We start from the raw sequence: 25278 nt of genomic DNA on the forward strand, positions 1-25278 counted from the left end.
GCCAGTCACTAAACAAACCTGGTTTTATGGCACACAAATAAAAACCCAAAGACCTAGGAGAAGGGCTGGCCCTTCACTTTCTGCTACTTATGTCCCCTCCTCGTTTCTTTAAATAAAGAAACCAGCAACATTTGAGCTGCAGAACACTTGTTCCTAGGGGAGCAGGCAAGCAGACTCTGGCTTGCCAGAGAAGTGCCATGTCCCCATTCTTCAGAAACTGTTGTTACAGTGTGAGAATGAGCTGAAGATCAGAACCAGCATTCTGCAGCCTTGCCCACTGATAATTTTAGTGCTTCAGTATTAACATAAAAGGCTTTATAGGCTTTTTTCTTTACTATCTCAACAGAGAGATGAAGATAGTAAGCAGAGATCAGAAAGCAACTGGTTAGCGTCAGTGGGAAGTGGCTCTACATCTACAGCACCATCACCTTTTTCTTTAAGGAGCTGAACCAAAATGCAAACTTTTTATTCATTGAAAAATTAAGAATGTTGTTTCAAAACATCTTAAAACATGCATGCAGTACCAAAAGTATGAAGCCTTCTAAGCCATGGCATTAGAAATACTTGTTAAGAGTCAAACAGTTCCCAGATGTTACTACAGAAGTCTATAAGGTAAGGGTATCCCAATGTTTCTGCTTATCTATATACTCCAGGGGAGAAGAGCTGCACACCCACCACGCTGCTGGAAGCCCTGTGGCACTGGCTGCACCACAAACCAGACCCACCACACCACCACATTCTGTGTGGAGATGCTCTGGCACTGCCGTACGGAGGAGCCCGTGGAGCACCGGCTGCCTCGCCAGCACCCTCGGCATGGAAACCAGGAGGGCACGGCCAATTCCCTCCTGAGCAAACTGAATGGCACTTCCAGACCTTCCCTCCCTTGAAGCAGGGGTTTAACTGCAGTCATCTGCAGTGGACATAGTGCAAGTATCGCCACTTGGGATACAATTTTTAAAAAGAGGTGAAAACTTCCCCCAAAATTGAGGCAAAACCATCCCACCAAGGAATAATCTTTTAAGATCACAGCTCTATGATGCTGGGAGTTTAGTGCATCTACACGCAGTAGCTAGTTCAACTGAGTAGAATATTATGTGAGGAATCTGTTGATCTTGCTTACAGCCAGACCCGAGAGCCACCAGGGTGTCCGGTGCTGAACACTGCAGCACGTCTGTGTGAGGCAGCACAAGGGGCTCATCTGCTGGCACTGATAACCACGAGGACATGGAGCAACACAGTCCTGGGACAGCACTTGAGCAGCTTGGTCACTCCCAACACCTCACGGTCCCCTCCCTGGTATCCCCAAACCCATGTGTCCCTACCTCTGTCATCTGAGAAGCAGTTACTCACTGAAGTTAGCCCTATGGACAAACCCAACCATCTGCAAAGCTGGCTGCTCCTTCACCACCCAGTAAGCCTTGACTCAACGAAGCAAAATCAAAACCTTATAGAACTAAAAACCCTTACATTAAAGATTTCTGTAAAGTTGATTCTCCTTAAGTAAAGATTTTCGACTTTTAAAACAGGCTGAGAAAGCTTCAGGTTAAATGCCTTGAATTTTCTTTTATGTTTTAAACACTTTCAAAATCAAAGGAACATAAGACTGAAAGTATTTCAGGTGTATTTAGAAGTCTTTTTTTGGCAGTTAACACATTGCAGGTACAACTCTCATCACTTCACAAGGAAAAAAACTAAAAAAATGTAAAGTACCGGAACTGCGGGAGGCTAAAGTCACCACACAGAGATACCAATTCTTTCCTCACTAGGGAATCCCATAATATTTGCGTGTCAGTGATTGACAGCTGTCAGACTGAACTGATTGACAGGCCGCACAGCACATAACTGTAAAGTCTATCCACTTGTTATAAAACAGAATACATAAAATGGTTACAAAAGGCTTTTGGAGAAAAAAAAACATTATTTCAAAAGCAAACACACACAATCGCTCTTCTTTTAACTCATTGGCTTTAGAACAATCATGCAACAACAAAACAAGTATTTACTTTTCACAGTCTTCAACTGCACTATTAAGCTGCAAGAATGCTTTAAAATTCCACTTTCATCAGCAAATGCAGTAAGAGTCTAGTTTTGAACTATATCAGCTCTCTTCTGAAAGCACATTTATCGAGAATAGCAGCTAAGTCTACAGCTGACGAAATCGCGTACAGAATCAAATGAGACCAGAGCACCTGGGCTTAAAAACTAGGCAAAACTTAGGCAATAACCAAGCTGTCCCCACATCTAGCCTGCAGCTCAGCACTGTTCTCTTCTGGAAGCATTCTCAGCAGGTGAAATTTGCAATAACAGTGCACTACCAAATACACCCTGCAGACTCTCACGTGTCAAAGCAGTCAGAGGCTGCCCTCTCCACTCACACAGCACAACGGGACAGGATGCAGGCGCTGTGGCTCTGCTGCTGAGACCTGCTCCTGCTGCTGCACTGCGGCCAAGTCACATTTGCAACTCATCAGTCTTTAAGAGCTGACCTTCCATTCTAACAAGCAGCAGTTTGTATATATGATCTACTTATTCAAAGATTAAGAAGTCACTGAAGTGCCAGCTTTTAGATGGCAAGAGAAGATACAGGAGCTATTTGGAATTTAAACAAGTATCCTACAGAGAACTGACAGTTTCTGCTGCCTCCACTGAGACAGCAGAGGTCATGGCCAGTTCTGGGGTTTCCAGCAAAAGAGGACAAGAATCCTTTTCCTTTTAATTCTTCAGGATAAGGTAACTTAAAAAAAAAATTAAAATAAGCCCCAGACATTATTCCAGTTAAAGATATACTGTATGTGATTACCTGAGTAAACTCAGCTTCACAAATAAATGTAGGTTCGATTCTACGCGCTCTAAAAGGCAGTACATTGCAAACTTTGAACACTTAGCTCAGAGAGACCCAAGGGACGTCTGTGAAGTGTTTGCAGTGCAAAACCCCCAAGGAAGTGAAGGGCCATGTCTTGGAGCAGGAAACCAAGCGCTGCCTCTGTCCCGTCTCACTCAGACTTGCACCATTCACACTGCTGGAGCTAAAAAAAGTCACCTTACCTTCTCACCTCTGGTCTTCGAGTCTTCTTTTTCCTTCTTTCTTGCCGCTGTGATAAACTCATTAAACAAGGCCTCTCGATCTTTCATCTTTTCAATTGCCTTGAACCTCGAGTCTTTAGCATGCTTGGCTGCAAATTCACTAAAAGTAGTTCTGCAACAAAATGGCAAGTGAACTCATTTGGCAGAGCTGTCTTTGCTGGAAAGCAGGTTCAGCAGAGAAACGCTGCTTCTGCTAGAATACATGCCAGAGCACAGTTTGGAGGGAAAAAAAAGAACAAAAAAAGGCACCATCCTATGGTCTCACTACAGCAATGCTCCACCAGTGAGCTATGTAGAGAGGAGCTGGGTTTAGGCACGCACACAAGAGGTATCATTAGAGGCTTATAGGGTGGGTGGGTGGGTTGGTTGGAATACAGCTACCTGCAGAAAGTGCAGGTGTAGGAAGAGAGACTACAAAGCAACCAAGAAGAAGAAATGAACAAATTCAGTTGTCTAGAAAAACGTTCCATTTTGGGGCTGGCAGTTCAGCCACCAGGTGTGTGTCAGCTGTGAAACTGAAACTGTACGTGCATTCACTTGCAGCCAAACCATGCTAAGAGTTCACCAGGAAAATCACCTTTTGGAGTTAGGCACAACTGAACACTGGCTGAGTCCCTTTTTCCTCCTGTGGTGAACATTGTACGGCCCAATCTCAAACCACTTGGAGCTGAAAATACTCGAAACACCAGGGGCTGATGCCGCAATACTGGGCTTTCAACCCGTTACCCCCATAGCATCTCCCTGACCATTCTCTCACCTCCAGGGCCAGATTCCAACCTGTGCAGTAGATATAGTACTGCCACTTACCTCGAAAAAAACCACTACTGTGCTTTTTCCAAGCTCTGATGCAAATCTGGCCCCAAGAATACGTGAGACACTTATAATCATACGAATGTTTTCATCACAGCATGGAAATAATTAGACTTGGAAAATCCAGCCTACTGTTGCTGTAGGGTAAATTGAAACAAGAAGACAATTTGGTAGCTTATTCAAAAGATTAGAAAGTGAATGCAAAGCTATATTGAAGAACAAGAGCTGTTTAAGTGGAGTGGAACACAAACTCTTGGGCATGTTGGACTGAGATAGATGATAAAAACCCAGTCTGGCACTCACAGAAGTACAGCAATATCTTTAGACAAACACTGAAACCAGAAGACAAAGGATAAAATTAAACAAGACAGTATTTCAGATGGAATTCTCCTTCCCGCCCCAACCCATAATCAGATAAGAGTCAATCCCAGTACGATACACCAGAGATTTCTGGGAAGCTGAGGACACCAAAACCAACCTAATAGTTCATGTCAGCCTCTGAAACATATATTAAACTTACTACTGATGAGCTTTTTCTTACATCTCCATGCCTCTGTTCTTCCCAGCCTGTCACCCTTATTAAATGACAGACAGGTAAGAGTTATGAATCAGACCTGAAGTAATTTAGGAGTTAACATAACACTGGCTTCCACCAGATCTCCAAAACAGGGCACTGAAAAAAATTAAGCTGAAGTAAAACAAATGAATTGTTATTTCACTGTAAAAGAATCAACGCCAGATAAGCCAAGAGATGCTGAAAGAGAATGCTTTGGAGCTCATCTGGTGACACAAGCATGTATTTCATTAACTCTATGTGAGAAAACTGAAACAAATAATTCTAGCAATAAAATCTTGGATGTTTGTACATTCACTGTCATCACCTTGCTACTATCATTGCAGGTGGGTCTGAATGTGAGGGATATGTAATAATTTCTGTATTAAAACAACCAGAACGTTCTATCATATCATTATTAACACATTTTGTAACCAGAAAAACAAACTGAAGAAACCACCCTAGTAGTCCTCAGAGACTACCAATATCCTTCGCAAGAAAAGAGGGTTGGTTCACGAAAGGCTTCATGATTCACCACAAGTTTTCTCACAAGCTGCAGAGCACGCTGGGGATTTCTTCAAAAGGACTTAAAATATGAAAATAATGATAAATCACAAGTTCTATTATTTCATGGCTTAGGTGAATACAAGCAGAAAAAGAAGATTTCAACAGTATCTGATGATTTTTCTCATCTTTGCCCATTCATCTACCTAATACCCAACACACTTGATTCTAATAGAGCTTATGCATATGGACAAGAAAGCAGGTCCTACCTTGGATTAATCTTTGCTTCTTCCATCATTTTCTTGAAATCCTCCTTGGCCTGCATTATTTTGTTTTTCTTCTCCTTGCGCTCCTCCTCTGCCCGGGTTTTCACATACTGATCAAATACCTACAGAAACACCAGTCACCAACAAAGAACACACCAACCTGACGCCATGCAAGCTCTAGGCAAGAGGAGAAGAAAATCCCATTTCTTTCCTTTTCTCCTGTTTCCTTTCCTCTCCTCACAGAACCAACATAGATGAGGTAGAAATCATTCTGCAGACTACTGAAAGCAGTAGCAGCTGTGTCTAGTGGGGAGGGAATCCAACATCTCTTTTACCTGTTTTCTTTCTTTCGGGTTGAGAAGTAAGTAACGAGGATCAAAAACTATCTTGTGTAGCTCCTTCTCCCACGTTGAAAAAGCAGAGACCTTCAATTAAAAAAGTCAGATCTTAATGAGTGGATAAGTTTCGTCAGAGATACAGAAGTTGTCCTATAGTTTTCAAGCAAAACTGCACATCTGATGAAAAGAGGGAAACAAACTCATCCTGGAGTTTCCATCACCAATAGATGGAGGCTGCTATAGCAAGTTTCTGCACTGACTGGCTCTGAAAACTACTAGATAACAACACACAATTACTACCGTGTGACACTGAAAATATTAAGTACATCAGTAGAAAGCACTGAGGTCTATATCCCTGCTAAATGTTACGAGTGTAAACAGTTCTGTTACAGGAGAGATTGATTTAAACATGTTAAGCTCATCTTAAATAAGCTTTATTAAACCAATCCCATAAAACCCAGCTATTGAAACTAAATGAAAGCTGCACAGACAGCTGAAACCACTTCCATTTTTTAAAGTTACTATATAAATTTATATTCTAATAGCCTAATTTCTCTATCAAAACTGATGGGTATCAAGCAGATTTTCAAATTTGCTCACAACTGCACACAGACAGACAGACACAGCTTTCCCTGACCCCTCTCTCCAGAAGCATGTCCTTGAACTGTTTCATTCGAGCCTCCAGAGGAACAATGGCTCTCTCTCGAGCAGCTTTGATTTCAGCTTCCATAGCAGCCTCCTTCTCCGAGTCGATATCTTTGTTATCATCTTTCCTGAAAAAAATTAAACATACAGTTTAACTGGAGAAGTGCAGGTGAACCCTGTAGGTTAAAAACTGAACTGCACCGGGTCGGAATGGAGACACCCAGTTACTGCAGAAGCACAGGCCTTCAAAAGCCATTCTTTGGGACTTGGATGTGGGTGCTGTCATACTGGAAGAGCTCAAGAACCAGGGTACTCTCAGTAAGTTCAGTGTCTGCAAACGGCACCAAGACTGAATGCCCTTTGTCTCAGACAAACTCAAGGCCCTAATTGCCAGCAAATTGATGCTCAGCCCTAAGAGTACACAATAACAAACAAAATAGTAAAGCAGTGTGTGTAACTCAGAGTGAAGTGACATATATCGCTTTCAATAGGCAAAACAGACCAAAAGACCTCAACAAACCTCTTAAGCCTCTGTAACAATGAAAACAGAGCAGTCACTATGATGCTGGATGGCTATAGACAGCAGGATGCTTTGGCAACAAACTCTTGTGCACCAAAAGTAACAAGCTGGGTAAATAAGCAACGGAAGTAAACTATTTATGATCAACTGCACTCAAAATATTCCTTGGATTCACCAACTTTCATTTCCACTTTGAGTGATTTCCAAAGCCTTTCCTCCATACATGAGTTTCAGCTATCTCAGAGAAACACAGAATACTTGAGCTGCTGATGTACAACAGCAGGAGGCTGGTGACTGTGTTCACCAATCCCGCTAGCTACTGTTCCACTCTGATGAATACACACTGATGAAAAACTTCAGTTATTTTATCTACATAAACCCTTAGCAGTAAGAAACAAAAACTTACTTGCGCTTTTTAATCTTAATAGGCTCGTCTTCATTTGCTTCCTCTGCAGTTTCGTGCTCTTCTCGAACTGCAACAGATTTCAGGAACACTTTAGATTTTCTATTTATGAGAAGTTAGTCATTTACAAATGAAGCCTTGTGCAAAATCAGAGGACAATGTGTGCAGCAATAACGTGTTCTGACAAAGGAAGACATGTGGTTTTGTCACTGTCAGAATAGTACAATTGGAATTTGGTGGCATGACTAATGACCCAGTGGACAACTCTGGGTTTAAAGCAACAAACGCTGACCTCTTATTTCCATGAGAAAAACCCCCCAAGCTAAATAGTCTAATGAAGCACAGTTGGGTATCCGAAGTACCTACTTGCACTTTGCTCTCCTCCAACTACCAAGCCCACATCTCATCCCAGGATCATTTATAAGAACTTATGCCAGAAACAAGCGTTGTCTCAGCAGCCTCTTGAATGTTCTCTGCTCTTGACAGCTGTTCCCAAAACTGCATTCTAGTTGATGCTCTCTAAGTTAAATCCTCCTCCATGAAAGCCCATTCATACATTATGATTAATCTTTTCTGGCCCCCAAATTCCTCTTGCTTATAAAACACACATAGTCCCTTGTTTTAGTCAGTAAAAAATGTCCCTTTTTTCGAGCCTGTTGCCATTTAGAAAACAAATTAATCCTGTTAGTATCTACTTTCTTAAATAGACTGGGTATTTTTTCCCCCCAAAGGGCTCTATACATCTGCATTTTCACCAGCCCTCTGAAATTCTAAAGCTATGTGCATTTCTAAGTACACCCCTACATTTCTCTCACTTACTGAAACGTTACTAGCTTTGGAAATCAGCATAAAATGACAAATTCTATTCAGACTTCTCAAGAAGATGATAAGAACACTCTTACTAAGTTTTTTTCCTTCTTCCATTCCTTTTTTATGAGGGGGTTCTTGAATAATTTTGTCCACATCGGCTCTTCCAATGAGATCATCTGGTCGGTCCCACATGGAAAGACGAGTGGTTGGGTTGTAGAAGAACACACGCTCGTCACCAGTCCACACCACACACCTGAAGTGCAATGGACAGACAAGAAGGGGTGTGTTAACTTTGCCTCCAGGCATCCAGCACAGTTACCACAGTCCCGGACTGAGCAAGCAGTCACTGGCAGAGCCAGGCTGCACTGACTGCAACCACCTACATTCCTCCTGCCCAGGTGGGTTATGGAATTACGGCTTTGCCAGCAGATCTGAAATGCAGTTTCACAAATGCTCTTTATAGGAGCTGCAATGAACTCAGTTCTTCTCTAGAAAAATGTTTTAGAAAGCAAATCAGATTTGGGATAAAATGTACCTCAGCTCTTCAACACCCTGCAAAACATGAGGAAAACTGACCTAGTGATCTCACCAGAACCTTTTAAGTGGGAGGATGAAAGAGCCACAGTGATAGTCTGAGGAGAGACAGCCTTAAATATCAACCATTACTAAAAAAGCACCGATGGCTGAATTGCAAAAAATAAAACAACATCCCTTTCCCATCAGTAAGATTTCTACCTTGGTCACACAGAGATGATTTACATATATTACAGCAAGAGTAACCTAATAATGACGTTACACATGGAGGCACCTGGTAAGTACCTATGCCAAGTAAAAGACAGAGATAAAGAAAGGATTGTTTTGGCAGAAGCAGCACCTACTCATTCCCAAGGCATAAGGGCAAAAGAAGTCCAAGATATTTTTTCGTGGTGTTTCATACCAGAGGAGAGGAATCCTTGGTTGGCTGGAGGAATCCAACATTATTTGAGACAGAAGCACATCAAGAACAGGATCGTCACACACTACCACTTGTTCTGACTACCCAGCAACCTTCCTGGCGTCTCAGTCCCACTGTGCAGGCTGTAGGGAAAATCATTACCTACCATGGGGTTCCGGGAATAGGAGTAGTTGCCACTGGCTTGGCCTTCTGAGCTGCTTTCTCTTCTTCAGTCATTTCTTCCTCTTTAGGCTCCTCAAGGAAAAAGGAAGTTACAGGATTCAGGCATTGACAGGTAGAAAATTGTTTATTATAAAGTAACTAACTTGCTTTAAACAGGCAAATGTATTTTGAAACCATGCTAACAAACAGCTCCCAATTACACTTTTGCCATGCTTAAAATGGAAGCCTTGGAGTTTCAACAGGAAGTGCTATTCAGAAATCTCACTTCAGAAAAGCTCCAAGTGTTTACTTAACTTCTGACTTAAGTGCAGCCTTATTTAAATGCCTTCCTAGAGCCACATGAATCCTTCCATCAAGGCTTGAATACACGGGCAAGGATGTACTTTCTCATAAAGAAATTTTGTTTCATTCTTAGAATTTATTTACTTGAAAATGAGACAGGGAAGATGAAACAGTCAGAAATGTGCAATAACCTTTGTAGCAGAAATGAGCAAAGTGGCAACTCCCTCAAAACTAACCAGGGCTGAGTCCTAATAGAAACCAGCAACTGAATTCTGTGCTTTTGTTTACCAAGTTACACTGGAGCTCACAGAAATCTCTATAAAAGCTTTAACTGTCATTCAAACACTCTGGCATCTTCAAGAATTCTGTTCCTCAGTGTGACAAAATGCTGTACAAGAAAAAAAGTTAATTCTGTTTACTGCAATGGTGACACTAGAGACCTTTCCTAGGACATGTGTTCCTGACAGACTAAACTTAGCAGCTCCAGTTCATAAAGAATGTGTAAGCTTTGTTTCAGAAGTGTTCCAAATAAGGAAGTAAAGAAATAGAGGAGAAAACCTACTGAAGATTTCAAACATTCAGGACAAGTTTCATTTTTCTGAACACCTTAAAATGAGCAAGAGAACATCATGTCTATGTCATTAGCTAGCTTTTTTTCCTATGTTCTTATTGATTTCTCAACTCACTCTGTATTTTTCTTTCAAATGTCCTTTTTCCTTTAGGTAAAAAAATTAATATAAAAAAAAAGGAGCTATGAATCCAAAAAGGAAGGCTTTCAGATCCCCCCAGGAATGTAAGAACTCAAATTACTAACCATGTCTCCTGTCAATATGCCTGGGCTACAGATGCATCCACACCTGTAGGATGTAGGACTCAAAATGGCGATACTGACTATTTGGTTGCAAGGTCTTTTACCTCCTTTATAAGTTCTTTTATAGGTTCTTCTTTTGGCTCTTCTTCTTCTGTTTCCATGGGTAAAGGCTCTTCTGGGGGTTCTTTAATTGGCTCTTTAATCTTCTCTTCCATTTTTTCTACATAAAGATAGAATTTTCCTTAGTATTATTAGGAAACCATGATAAAACCACAACTGATTTATTTGATCAGCATGACTTTCCAAGCACAACAACAAAACTTATTTTTAATGGATGATTTTCACCACTTTCTGTCTTTCTTGGGATTTCCAGCATCTGCTATAAATATGTGATTATCTCCTGTACCAAGAGTTACCTGGAACTGGAAAATAAAAGGCAGCCTATAATATGGAAAAGGTAGTTAGGTGTACCAAGAGAAATCGCTGAAACACCAACAAAAATATCAACAAGAGCTGCACCCAACAGTGCAACACTGAAGAGCACTTTTAGATTTGAATGCTGATGACAAGAAAAAAAAAAGAAGAGAAAACTCATGGAGAAGCCACAAGATTTTTGCCTGTTCTTCCTTATTAATAATACAAGAACAATTTCCCTCTGATACAACAAAACTGATGGGTATAATGTGGATTCAGATGAACACAAGTCACAGAACAGGACCTGAATGCAGCATAGGGATGGTGGCAGTGGAAGCAGTTTACTTTTCCTCAGATTCCAAATCTGTTTATATACTTCTTGAGGACCTGAAGTTTAGCATTTCAGTGATCTTCCTTTTTTCCTGGTTTACAGTCTTTAGAATAACTGAGTTTTCTGCTCGCTTCCTATCCTCCTGCTATTGAGATCTTCTCCAACACATGAGTATGTAAAGTACTTACTCTCTGCTGGAGTAGAAACACACGTTTACCCAATTGTCACAGAATCTGGGAGCAACTCTAGAGCCAAATACTCTTACAATACCATGGCAAACAAAGAAACCAGGGCTTTCAGACTCAAGACCTGCTCAGATGGATACTTATGATTTCAAAATACTCTTAAGGGAGATGAGGGATTAGAAATATTCTTGCTCATGTTTTCAAACACAAACATTAATGGCTGAAGCAATAGTATACAGTTAGATTAAAAAAAAAGTACCTTTTTCTTTCAGTTCTTGAGGTTTTTCCCATGTTGACTCCAAAGTCCTATTGTTATAATAGTAAGTCTTTCCATCTGCTGTTTTGTACTCTGTCCACTCGGAGACAGCTGTGGCTCCGGCTAGCGTCGCTGGGGAAGCAGCAATAGCGACCTGAGGGTGGATCATGGGCACGATGGGAGGGGCCATGCCTGGGAGGACACCTGTACAAGGGGTAAAGGAAAAAGAAAAGGAGAAAGGAAAGAAAACAGTAAGTGACCTTGAACTATATAAGGACTGAGACCTAGCACTTCACTGACTTCATTTACAATCAACCTAGATAAATAAACATAAAGATAGATTTCCAGTTAAGCTGCAAAGCAATGCATTGACTCCACTTGCTCCCTGTTTTACAGTCAGCAATGCCCCTATTAGCAGGCAAATTAGATAGCTTTTTGAGTCATGTGCAGTTCTGCACAGCACAGATTTGTCAGCTTTTAGGCGTTTGCTTTCATACTTCAAATCTAAGTGCTCTATTTATTAAAAAGTCTTTATTAGGTCTGTATAACAAATAATTATTTTTTTTAATAATCTACTCCACTGTGTAATGAAATTGTCATTTTAAGAGCTATTCCGATTGCCCTTGAAAAAAGAGAACAGTGGCTCAAGTTTGAGCCATGTAATACAGGGCAGAACTCAGCTAAATCTTAGGCCCTGACTTAAAGCTGACATGACTTCAGAGCCTTAAATGAAAGCTGATGGAAGTGAAACAATTTCAGCTTGTGTGACAGTTTTGTTTAGTACTGCATAGTGATTGGAAAAACATTTTATGCACATCCTAAAGCAACATGGCAAGTAAATATCCCAAGATCAGAAAGCCAGAATGCTGCATTATCCTAGTATTCCTCTACCTAGCCCACAGAATGGATGTACTGATCACATTTTGAATTACGAGTTCTAGGAAAACAAATTGGATAGGACTAGAACTATAGGATCATAATTCTGAGCCTTAACATTTCTATGAAAAAGTCTGTCTTTTCAAACAATAGAAAAGCACACATTACACATTGCCATAAAGTGACTTTCCTTAAATCCACAACTGGAAAAATGAAACTTCATACTAAGACGCACAGACACGCACACCAACATGCGAGCACAGTCAGGTCACCACACAGGTGGAAGTAGGAAAAACAAAAATACACACACAAGGAACTAGTAACTAAGAAGTATGGGCATGAAGAGATTCACAGTCATTACAGAACTCAATGATTACAGAAAACTGTACTGGGTTCTTGCACAAAATAAGCTACCACTAACAGTTATTTGGGAAAGTTATTTCCTGGCCAAATATGATATTTGCATTTATACTGGTTTTGAAAATCAAGCATATAGAGATATATATACTCATTCACTTTGGGAAGCAAAGAAATAAATAAAAAATAAACAACAACATTCACTACCATGCCAACTTACAGACAAAACGAACTAAGATGGTTTTGAAAATTACCGGTCTTGGTGGTAGCGACTGTCTTTACATACGGGCAGCTGACTATTTGCATCATTGCTACACCTGCAAAAGGGACAAGCAAGCATGTTGGAAAGCTGCCATTGTATGTCAGCTACCACGGGGAGTCTGGACACTATGGGTTTCCTGCTCCAATTTGGAATGCCAAATAGAATTTGGAATGCTGGCAAAGAGAAAGTCTCCCGGCAAGGAAATGTGAATTATTTTTACCACAACGTTTTATGCCAGATCAAATATAAAACTAATTTGAAGCTGCAGTGACAGTTTCTGCCTGCATTAAACCAGCTGTTCAGCAAATCACTGGGATGCCATCAAAAAGAAAATGGTATTCAATGAAGACTCAGGGGTTTAAGTTCATCCAAGGGGGAAGACCGCTCCTGCAGGGCAGTGCCAGGGGAACATGCCCTGCTAACGGCCCCTGCTCAGACCCACTGGGGAGCAGTAGCCAAGTGCAGCAAACAGGCTCTGCTGTTTTCAGTCTGCTGCTGTGTGTAGAAAGCAGTGGGAAGAGCAGAAGGACAGATGTGAATTAGGCAGATGTGGCAGGGGGAAAGCCAAGCTCATCCCTGTGGGAAAGCTGAGGCCGTTGGGGGCATTACAGAAAGGCTGGAGGAGGAAGGAGGGGAAAGAAATGAAAGCAATGAAGTTGCAAAAGGAGGTACCAAGGCTGCACTGGGCAGTGGCAGCAAATGTTTTCTTTACTTTTCATTATCAAGAATGTCACGAGCTGAAAAATGCTCTGGAAGCAGCATAACCAGCCCTGGGAAAGGCTGCATTGTGCACTGCTCTGCTCTCCAGTCACTAGGAATGACACAGAAAGGCCACAAAGAGGAAAGCATCTCACCCTCTTCAACCAGGCACAAAATGCAGTAGGACATCAGGGGTAAGAGGAATGAGTTTCCAAACCCTCCAGTTTGGGGCGTGAAAGAAAACTGTCAAAGTTCTCTCTATGATGGTCAGGTCTGGACACTCAGAAACTGAAATACTTCAGAAACTTCCACTTAAACGGTTTCAAATCATCGTCTGAGGTGCAAAGTGAAATTAAACCCCTGTGTTTGTAACCAAAGTAATGTTTTATTTTTCATTGGAGATCTAGAATGGAAAGCATACAAAAATACTGCCAATTTCTTTTCAAACTATTTGTGAGCAGACAGAACTGAAACGGTCTTTAATGATAATTCCAGTGAAAGAATCCAAAACTGGTTTTATAAAAAAAAGTATGAATTGAGACACAAAAACATTGATTCAAACAGCACTGAATGAAGTGTTTGCCTCAATTTGGGGGGGGGTGTTCATGTTATATACTTGAGTATGAATCTGACAATTCGTTTTGTTAAGGAAGTTACAGCATGTCTCAGAATTGGGTCAGTATAAATAATGCCATCTGCGGGGTCACTGGGATCCGATACTGCAGCGCAGATAAGACTCAGCAAATACCCAAACTGTTTCCTCTGCCAAGTTCAGTCTCAAACATACAACTAACTTTTAACATATGAATTAAGAGAAAGCAGACTTACTTTTTAAGATCTGAGATTATGAGATATCACTAAGCAACTCTTCCATTGTTCCAGCTTACTACAGTGCAATACAGAGATTAACTTTGAGATCACTTGACAGCAGCACTGTTCAGCTCTGTCTCTGTAAACTGAAAGCAACCTAGCTGGTATTAGATCTGATGCTGAACACCCCAAATGTCTACAAGTTAAAGCCTGGTGAGCCTTTTTAACTTCACCTTCTCCTGCCATAAAGTAATTCTAACTCCTCTTGTTTGTTGTTACTGCAAAATATTTTAAAGGTTTCCTTTTTCTTTACAGTGTTTATAAACCATTACAACCAAGTCAGAATTAGCTGAGAGAAGCAGACTAACTTTGTTCTGTAATTGGGTAAAATGACAACTTTAAATCGGGTAAAATGACAACTCAGACTTGTCAGTGAGAGTATGCAGTGTCCCTCCTACGTGTTAAGGGTGCCACTTGAAAGCCCCATCTCACTGTGAGAACAGGACAGGCCAGACCTAAGACTTGCTACCAGGCAAGTTCTGAAAAAGATTATTTTCAAGCATGGGTTTAAGGAGGAGCTCAAGGGCCTTGCTCCATCTTCCCTTCTTACTGCACAAAACTTTTTGATGAGAGCTTATGAATAAACCCAACCCAGGCTCACAGCCCAGCACATCCATTTTCACTGGCACTCTTCTCTGTTGCTGTGACCATCCCCATCTCCCCAAAGAGCTCACAGCTGGGTAGATGATTACAGCCTCCAAAGGTACCTAAGGACTTCACTCTATGCTGACCCTTGCTGCCAATGTGAGAAATTGCAGTACCCCAGATACACACACATCAGAATTCTCCCTCTATCCTTTACCATTTTTGCTCAGCCTTGAGTATCATGTTCAGAATAGTAGTTCTTTTCTGTCTTAAAGGAGTACTACACTGTGCTTTCCTTTTCAAGCAAAATGCAGGCTGAGGGAACTTCGCCCAGTTGTTTTAGAAGACTATCCTAAAAGCAGAGGCAACTCCAAGTTGGGCCTCTCTTCTAGTTAGCAGAATTAATACCCATTTTGAATACTTTGATGTTTATATCCTTTATCAAGGAAGTGTGCTAAGGGATTACTTTTCATCTGAGCAATTTAATGGAAGGTAAAGGCCTCCCTTTGTATGTACTAGATCTATGTGTTACAGGGACAGCAGGAAAGAAGTCAGCTCACTCAGCTGTACTGAGTCAAAGACGTGAGGACACTGCTCATAGCTGCTTCTTTGTAACTCGTTATCAGAAACTAACTTGTATCCAACACAACTTCAGTCTCAAACCTTCCTTTGTCACAGAAAATCATCAGCCCTCGATATATATTTACCATTACTGCATACTGAAAAGAGCTAATGACTTCAGCAGTAGCACAGGAACTCAAATGCACCCCTGCAAACTCAACATGGTATTAAAACAACCAGTGGCTTCAGTGACCTCTTAGGAGGATCTCTGCAGCACTTACAGGCACCAGAGTCCAAATTCCTGTCAGCCTGAAATTACTTCCCTGAATATCTATGTATTTTATAAAAACTTCAGAAAATATGATCTACCACTGGGCTGCCATCTAAGATTTCTTCTCAACGGTCTTTATACCTGAAATCTATGACTAACACCCCAGTGCCTTGAACACCTTTGTTATGGTCCTCAGTCTAAATCTCAACATCTTGTGTACCCAAACAGCATCATGCTTGGCAACTGCATGCTAAGAGACCTGGAAACACCTAACACCATTCAGGGGTAATGCACTCAAATGGCAATTTTTCCTGCTCATAAATATATTCTTTTATTTTAATTTCTTTTGGTTAAAAGCCATGTCCTAATAAATGTTTACACAGAAGACTTAAGGGCTAAATCAAGCAAGTAGAAAAAAATTAGAGTATTATTGCAATTAGTAAAATATAGTGCTACAATATTCTCGGAGTCCCATGTGGATTCTGCTTAGAAGCTCAACAGGATGACAAGATATCTATGTGCCATGAGATTAAGAAGTGTTTAGTGCAGTTCTTATCATCTAAAAGAAAAAGGATTACATGTTTTAAATGCAGCTGTTTTCTGGTGTGTATCAAAGAACAAGAAGTAAAAAAATTTCCATGTTCTTTGTTAATTAAAAAGTCTGTCTGCTAACCCTGAATTCTTTCAAAAATACTCTGCGTGGAGAGGATTCAGGCAAGTTCTGTACACAGTGGACACATGAGTGCAAACAAATTGACAACATGGACATGTAGCAGACAAGACAATTACAGTTTGCCAATTTACCTGGAAGTGGAATAGGCATGCCAGGAAGGGGGACACGAAATGGAGGTACCATTACTGGTGGAAAAGCAGGAATTGCTGCAGTTGGTTGAGGTACTGCATGAGGAACTGCAGGAGGCAATGTCTGTGGGACTGGCTGGGGTACAGTCTGCACAGGTGTAGCAGAAGGAGCAGAGGTTGAAACACTGACTGATGGTGTGGCAACTGAAACACCCGAACTTGGGGTCTGGTCTTGTGTGGTAGGTGCTGATAAAAAAAACAAAACAACAAAGAACACCTTGTATCTCAGACACTACAATAGATCTGCTGCAAACATACTGGTGCTCTGTTTCCCAACAGATATAAGCAGATACGCTTAGAGATCATCAGCAGGAAGGCACTCATGGGCAAAACACCCTTTTGCCTTTTCTGCAACATTAAGTATTCACCAAGAAACTCAGTTTCAAATTTTACTTTGTCCCATTGTTTACACCTAACAAGTCTCTACAGCGGTAGCAAGGGTGTATCAAAGGACAAACACAGCCTGAAATGGAATTCTGCTCTGTATCCCCATTCAGAAAACCAGAAAAGGAACGTTACAGAGAGTTGCAAATGGAAAAGGTTGTTCTGCTGTTAAATGAACACAGGTTCTGCTTGTTAACAGAACAGTGGCAGAGTGTGCATGACAGCAGCGTGCGCATGGCAGCAGCCTCTCTAGAGCTGTGCTTGTGAAGTTGTGATCCAAGAATGGGAAAATGTCAACTTAAAAAATGTGTCAATCAGCAAGGAAAAGGAAAGCACTTTTGTTCAGGTCTTCAGTGCCTGCCAGTGGGAAAATACACCACCAGTGTTCCATTCCATATCCTTGCAGCAGGACTGAAATCAGCACTTAACAAACAGTGCTGCACATCCCAGCACTGGCCAGTGGGAACTGGAGAGTGACTGCTTAAACCCACTGGCCAGCCCTGCAGATTTGCACTGTGAGATCTGGTGAGGGGGAGGAACTGTTGGAAAACTGAGCTAATTAAAAAATAACACTGCAGGAACCACACCAACTTCTGACCATCCTACATACGGGCACACTGTGTTTTCTGCAGTACTTAATGACTACCAGAAGCATCCCCAATAACATACCAGCATTAGCAAATGTAAATAAAGATATATATCTGTTATTAAGTTTCAGAAAGGGTGAAAGTTCTTAACACTGCCTACAGTTCAGGGAAACAGAGCAGAGAGTCAGTATGTGATTTGTTTCAAGACCTGAGTCAAATCAGTATCAGACAAGAATGAAACTCAGCCAGAAGTCGCAGGTTTTTACAAGTCTGAGAGTTATAAAACTAATTTAAATGATAAAATTTTATCACCTAGGCACAGACACCAACAGTAACAGTTCTTGGAAGCAAAGACAAAGTTTAGCAGGTAGAACAGGTAGAAGTGGAACAGATTCTTAGCGTTCGACATTAGGAAATTTAACTTCAGCAAAGGTGCGTAAGGGGCTACTCCAAAAGCAGGATCAGCTCTCAGCAGCCTGGCCTTGGGGCAGAAGCAACATTCACCTCCCGCCCGACTCCTGTTAGCCAGCAAAGTCCTTAGAGTAGACCATATCACAACAGAGCAGCTGAACACAGCACTAAGGTACCTCTCAACTAAAATAAAACCCCTAAAATGCTTTCAGCAATACAAATTATTTGTTACTCTAATGACCCGTCCTCCCTTGGTGTTAACTTAAGGTGTAACGTGAGGGTTACCTAAACTCGACTCCCTTTCATACACAGATCTCTGCAGTTTGGGTTAAATGGATGGGGAGCAGCTTGGATGGGGCTTGGAGCAACCTACTCTTGTGGAAGGTGTCCCTGCCCATGCAGAGGGATTGGAACTGGATGGGCTTTAAGGTCCCTTCCACCTCAAATCATTCCATGATTCTATATGGTGACTTAAGCCTGACTTGTCTCACCTGTTACAGGAAAAAGATGAAGTAATTCCAGAGCAACTACACACTACAGCTGGAGTTCAAATAGCTCAGCAACTGCCCATCTTCTGCGTACTCTCTGGCCTGATTCAGGGCACAGACTTTTGCCAGCACAGCTACAGTGATCAAGACTGTCAAACAACAGGATTCCTGGCAAGCACAAGCACCGGGCTTGTAGAAAGGAATATGCACCCAACTCGTCCATAGCAGGCATGCCTTGCTTTGCTCATGCTGGGTGATCTCACTCCTTGTTTACTGCTTCCACAATCATGTGCAAACGGATCTACAGCACATAACACACATCTCAATATAGATGCTCTGCACTGGAGGCACTTCGTTAGCACAGATGCCAAAGTACAGTATAAATCACACTATATTATATGCAGATGCTAAGTATAAAAACGCATGCTGCATAATTCAAGTCCCCTTTCCTCTTGAGGTTCCCTTGGCTGGAAAACCCTTAAAAGCAAAGGCTCAGCCCATGTAAACAGCAATAATTGTCAGACTATTATTTAAAGGTCACGAATGAGCAATAATGGCTCTAAGGTCTTTTTTTCCTCTTTCGTACAACCCTAGCACAGAGGAACTTACAAGACTTAGTCAGAAGAACAATGCTAATAGAAGTAGTACACCAGAAGCAGCTCTATTCCACAGCCCAGGAGCCGCACTCAAAGATCTGGCCTTCTACAGCAACAGACACCACTTTGGAACCAAAAAGGGAACTGCTACAGCTGTAATTTCCACCTCAGATCAACTTGCCTTGTGAAATACTATTTAGCTTTATGTACAGTCAAAAGGAAATGGATGCAAAATAGCTTTGAGATGATGTGATAACAGCAGAAGATAAATGTACAAAGATCTAAGAACCATTTCAGATTGGAAAAAAATAAACCAGGTTGGCATGCAAGGTTCTTCTGGATTAAATAACTGTGCTTTAAATTCATACTCCATGCTCAAACAACTTTCTCCTGGATACCAAGCTTTTGCTGCAGTAACTCCCCATCCCTCCATCCGCTCCCCACCACCGCAAAGCATCAGGAACCCTCAGCTACTCACTGGAAATCGTCTGTGAGACAGAAGTAGCGGTGGTGGTGGTAGAGGTGGTGGAGGACTGAGTGCTCGAGGAGGTGGAAGGAGATGCTGCAGACGCAGGACTACTGGTGGTCGGTGTGGAGGCACCAACAGCCTGGGCCTGGGCCTGTGCTGCCAGCATTGGCGTCAGCTCTGACTGCTGAATCACTTTGACCCCATCTGGCTTAGTCCAGGCTGACTCACGTGTGCGCGCGTTATAGAAATAGACCTACAAGTTAAGAACATCATCATCAAGCAGCTGCTTATCTAGAGGAGGAGCATTTATAATGGTCCAGTTCCTCCTGGTTTAAGAGTAATTAATAAGAGGATAGACAAGACCCCGGTGCCAGACTGCGTATGGCAACACGCTCGCCATAGCAGTACAGCCATCACTTCACTGTTCCTGGTGACTTCCTTACCTTGCCATCTGGAGTTTTGTTTTCTACCCAGATCTCCTCTGCTGGGGGCATTGTTGGTGTGCCAGGGGCAGTAACAGGCGGCATCCCTGGGGGGAACATCATACCCGGAGGTGGTGGCATGCTGCCCATGGGAGGAGGCATAAATGGTGGTCTCTAAAGGCACATAACAACAATAATGAACATAACATAATGATGACAATTTTTGAAGCAGCTTTTCTTTATTAAAGCACCAACAGACAGTAAACTATGGTAAGGTTAATTCCATCAGTCTCAAGAGCTTCTTTAACAATCTAATGCCACCAGCTCAGATAATGTGCTTCTATCAAGCCACCACCGATGGCAGAACTGCTGCAGGAAGCATTTCCCTTCTGAGACACTAACATGAATGTAAAGTATCAGACAAAGGTGGGGTGGAAAAAGACTTCTCTCCTGAAAAGGAGAAAATATCCCAGTGCAAAAAGAGCAAAAATGGAAGCACTGCTCCTGAGTAACTGCTACTCAGACATACCCAGCTCTCAATCAAATATACCACTGAACAGTTACACAGTAACCCTCCCAGTAACACAGTACATAAAAACCCAACCAAATTACAAGTAGACATCCAATTTATTAGCAGAGCAGAGGATTTCATTACAATCCATTACTCTTCTTGATTTCCCATTAACTAGAATTCTAACTAGTGCTAATTAAAAAATAATCAAATTACATTTTCAGTATAGCACCCTCATAAGAAACCCAGAAGTGCCCTGCACACCACTGCCACCTGAACGCCTGCTTTCTAATTCTAAGTACATAAAGTTCTCTTCTTCTACCTGTTTATTTGGATTGTTCTGAAATTCCCTGTGCATAACAAGTATTGTGGATACTTCCCTATAAAAAAGACACGACAACAAAACCCACCAAGTTCTCTAACTTCTTGTGCACACACCTACAGTTGGCCCAGTCATCTCCATCACTCTAGTTCTAACTGAACCTGTGATTCAGAGATTTCCACTCCACCAAGAGCTCACTGGTAAAAACATTCAAGCTCTGCACTCCCAACCCACAGCCCCAGAGCGGAACGCACCTGCAGCAGGATGGGGCTCTGCTGACGCTGGGACGTGTGCTGGAATCCCAGTGCCATGGGGGCCGCTGGCATCCCCAGTGCCCATGCACCATGGTGCTCTCTGCACCCGGCTGCTCCTAAAAGCTTCCTGACATCAAAGCTCCTACTGTAACAGTGATGTTCTAAACTGCTTTTTAAATTCCTGTACAGCTCTGGGTTTTGTTAAATACTGGTACAAAGGAAGTTGAGAGTATGTAGACAAAATCCACACCAAACAAAAAAATGCCATTAAGGTAAAGCCTGCCTTTCCTTCCTTATTTCTTCCCCACAGCCCCTCCACCCGGCCACAACACGCTACTTCACTGCTCTAGAAGCTGCAAAAAGGTCGCAGTACAGCTCACTTTTTGCCTGCTGTTGCCGTTTTTTCCTGCAAAGGGGTTAGAACTTTCCTGTGAACGAGGAGGGCACAGGGCCTGGGGATCAGAGGGCCTTCAGCTCCACTCACCTCTGTTTCTACCACAGAGTCCTTTCAGCATCGGGTCTCCCCTTGCACTAGAAACAAAACCCAAACATTTGGTGCAAAGAGGAGCACGGCACTGTCATGGCACGAAAAATGCAGCCAAGCTTGGTATATGGATTCCATGGGCAGTAATGAGCTGCAGACAACATGCTTACTGCATGGCATGATAAACCAGCTGAGCTGTTTATCATGGCATGAGCTCAGCTCACGCTGAGCACATCCACAGTGTAAATCAAACACATAAATCAAGGGGACACCAGCAGCTGGGCTTGGGGCTTCAGATGAGCTCTGGTTGATTCTTCAAACAGCAAGAGGAAGCAGGTCCTGGTGTCCCCACAGTCTGAGTTCCACTGCACACTCCAGCACCCTTCACTGCTGCAGGGCTTTCGAGGCAGCACACAGGCACAGGAGCACTGACACCAAGAGGGAAAACGGGATCGTGGAGTACCAGAAAAAAGACACAGTGGGTGGAAAAGGTCTTAAATAAACTTAAGCTGAGCATGAAAACACAACACAGAACAGGCCCCTCCTACTGAATGAAAGGAAGAGATAACAATCAGCAAGGGGAGGGGCCTGTTTCCACCCTTCAAATGCACTATTTCGCTCTTCAGTTCCACAGGACTCCTGTTCAGCTGAGAATGTCTCAATGAAATGCACAGCTACTGCACACCTCCCTGAGCAGGCCACATTATAACATGCTCTGCTTGAGAAGGCAGAAAGAAAACTGCTACGAAAAAGACACACTGGTTCCTCCTGGAAATGCTGGGCTCGGAATGGTGACAGCACACAAACTGAGGCTACAGCTGGATCTTAGCTTATATCAGACTGACAGAGGGGAGAGTGAGATGAGCTCTTAGGCAGAAGCTCTTCCATGTGAGGGTGCTGAGGCACTGGCACAGGGTGCCCAGAGAAGCTGTGGCTGCCCCATCCCTGGCAGTGTTCAAGGCCAGGTTGGACACAGGGGCTTGGAGCAAGCTGCTCTAGTGGAAGGTGTCCCTGCCCGTGGCAAGGGGTTGGGATTGGAGAAGCTTTAAGGTCCCTTCAACTCAAACCAGTCTGGGATTCTACGAAATGCAGACAGAAACCTCACTTGAGGCCAGCAGGCTCACACCATCCCCATAGGCGCTGGGAATGCTCTAAGTTTAAAAGAAACCACAAAGCACAACAACATGTGTAAGGTAAAAGGCACTGTCCCCCTGCCAAGAGTAAACCTTTGCCGGCACAAGGGCCACCTGCAGCTGCTCCAGCCCAACAGCGAGCCCACGCTTGGATTTCTTTCCAAATGTTCCATTTCTCTTTGTCCATGTGTGGACAATTTCTGACACGCTGCTAACGCTGCCCCTCCTGAGCCCAGCACTGACACCAAACCCGCCCTGGCGCTGAGGATACATCTCCTTCCTGGAGCTGCTGCCTGCACACAGAACCAAGCCCTGGGGATAGGCAATAACAACCCACAGCAGCAGAAGGTGCAGCCCATGCTGGGCCCCACACGGACCCAGCTGCAGCTTCACAGTCACCGTGTGTGTCCATCACTCCTCACCATGCAAACACGGGCAGGACCGAAACAGCCCTGGAAGGCTTATGGGTCCTACAGACATCTGACAGCAGCCAAATCCCATGCTGCACACGGCCACAGGGCAGCAACACACAGTCAGGGTTCAGTAAAGACTTGCTGGTGAGCCCATCCTAACTGCATAATTGATTCATTTAGAATTGCCTCAAGGAGCTGAACAGAAGCAGCACTTACACACCACAGGTATGCACCAGCTGTTATAACACCACCTCCTCTTATTATTTCCACGTGTGAAAACAAACATGAAAAAAATCCCTAAATCCCACCTCAACAAACCAATGATGCCCCCCTTTCCTTACCTGCAGGTGTGGAGGTCCCATCGGTGGAGGAATCCCCCCCGGTGGTGGCATCGGGGGCATGTTTGGATCAAAGGGAGGGCGCCCGAAAGGGGGCCGAGGGGGTGGAGGGGGCCCTCGCATCATGCCGAAAGGTGGAGGTGGCCGCATGAGCGGTGGAGGGCCCCTCATGACTGCATTTGGTGGCGGTGCTGGGCCACGGAACCGCAGGGCCTGCTGCTGGGCCATCCTGTGGGCAAGGCCAAAGGGACACAGCGTTTGCTTTCGCTCCCTGCTCAGCTGCAGTAGAACCAACTCTCACAATAACACCGGAGAGGGTGTGGAGAAGCTGCCAAGTTTGCACAAAGTGAAGTGTGAGGTACCTCAGCAGTCTCTTCTCCCTAGCAACCCAGGTTTATCAGTTCTCAAACGTTAATTCTCACTCGCGGAGACGAGCAGCCCCGTGGGGGGTGAGGGCAGACAGTGCTGAGACAGTGCACCCAGGTCTGCAACAAGACCAGCGGTTCTAATGCTTCCCCGCACAGAGACCCGCGGCGGCTCCAGCAGCAGATCTCAGCCCTGCCAAGGGCTCGATACCCGAGCAGCAGGAGCTGCTGCACCTCCGTGCATGCGGTCTGCGCTGAGCTCCGGCTCTGGCCACACACCGGCCCCGCGGTGCCACCCGCCCTCCTCGCGAAAGCTCCGCCAGTGCGGACAGTCACCTCTGGGACACAGAACGCTCCGTGCTGCTCGCAAAAGAACAGCGCTACCCCACGAGCGCCAACGCGGTGCCGGTGCCCGCTCCGGTGATTATAACAAAGGTTATGCGGCGGCGAGCAGCGCCGCACGCTGCGCGGGGCAGAAGCACCCCAGCTCCTGCTCACCCACACCGCGGCGCACAGCCGGGGCGGCCATTGCCGGAGGGCCCCGGACGCCGCCGCTCCCGGCAGCTCGGCCCGGCCCGGCCCGGCCCAGCGAGTAGGCTCCACGGGGCCCGAACCGGCGCCGGCCGCGAGCGAGGCAGGAAATGGAGGCGGCGAGAGCAGCCCCCGCCTGGGCCCAGCGCCGCGGGAAGGCCTCACTGGCCGGGGCGGGCCGCGGACCTCGTTCGCGGCCGCGCGGTACCTGAGCTCGCTGCCGAACCGCTCCGCCGCCGCCTCCCCGTCCCCGCCGCCGGCCCCCGCGCCGCCGCCGCCACCCCGCTCCGCCATCGCCGCCTCGCAGCGCCGCTGAGCCCCGCCGCTGCCGCCGCGGCCAGGCCCCGCCGCGCACCATTGGCTGTCCCGCACGTCCGTCAGCGGGCCCGGGGGCGGGCGCGCCCCGTGATTGGCCCCCGTACCCGCCGACTTTGAATGGGGCAAGCAAGATGCGCCGGGATTGGCTGAGCTCTGGCGGCCACAGCCGCTTGCGGCATGAGTCACGTGAGGCGTGACCCGGGGAAAGGAGCGGATCTGACCTCACGTAAGACGGAACGGGGCGCCGGGCGAAAAACTGAAGGGAGCTCCATCCAATCAGCGGGCGGGAACCCGTGCGGCAACCGCCAATCACATCCCGCGGCGGCGGCGGGCTCCCAACCACAAACGCCAAATCAGAAGCGTCCCGCCCACGCGTCACCGGGGGCGGAGCTCGAGCAGCAGCCAATGGCGGGGCACGGGCGGGGGGGGGGGCAACCTCCCGGAAAACGGAGTTACCGGCAGCAGCCAATGAGCGGGTGGGGAGCGAGAGCCAGCGGCCAATGGGGAAAGGTGCCCCGGGGCCGCCGGGGGGCGCTATCGCGGTGCGGATCTGGCGCAGGGCGCGGCGATAGCGCCCCCCG

General features: G+C 44.6%; 1 protein-coding gene across 5 annotated transcripts in view; it reads right to left on the bottom strand.

Annotated features, from left to right (window-relative positions):
• The window catches only part of TCERG1 (transcription elongation regulator 1), a 31122-nt gene extending 6417 nt beyond the window's left edge, over positions 1–24705 (bottom strand). The window contains exons 1-15 of one of the 5 annotated variants that reach the window (XM_080626981.1): positions 24588–24705; positions 23487–23712; positions 20050–20202; positions 19616–19859; positions 16615–16857; positions 12817–12879; positions 11333–11533; positions 10248–10363; positions 9034–9119; positions 8026–8186; positions 7127–7193; positions 6193–6328; positions 5553–5642; positions 5221–5339; positions 3046–3196 (exon numbers count right to left, since the gene is read on the bottom strand). In XM_080626981.1, coding sequence (XP_080483107.1) covers positions 3046–3196; positions 5221–5339; positions 5553–5642; positions 6193–6328; positions 7127–7193; positions 8026–8186; positions 9034–9119; positions 10248–10363; positions 11333–11533; positions 12817–12879; positions 16615–16857; positions 19616–19859; positions 20050–20202; positions 23487–23712; positions 24588–24673 — 2142 coding nt within the window. In that variant the 5' untranslated portion in view covers positions 24674–24705. Of the gene's footprint in view, positions 1–3045; positions 3197–5220; positions 5340–5552; positions 5643–6192; positions 6329–7126; positions 7194–8025; positions 8187–9033; positions 9123–10247; positions 10364–11332; positions 11534–12816; positions 12880–16614; positions 16858–19615; positions 19860–20049; positions 20203–23486; positions 23713–23845 lie in introns of all 5 variants that reach the window. The other 4 variants (XM_080626980.1, XM_080626983.1, XM_080626982.1 and 1 more) reach the window with 4 other exon arrangements.
• Between the last annotated feature and the right edge of the window lie 573 nt (positions 24706–25278).

Source organism: Psittacula echo, assembly GCF_963264785.1.
Source record: "Psittacula echo genome assembly, chromosome: 11".
Classification (NCBI taxonomy): domain Eukaryota; kingdom Metazoa; phylum Chordata; class Aves; order Psittaciformes; family Psittacidae; genus Psittacula; species Psittacula echo.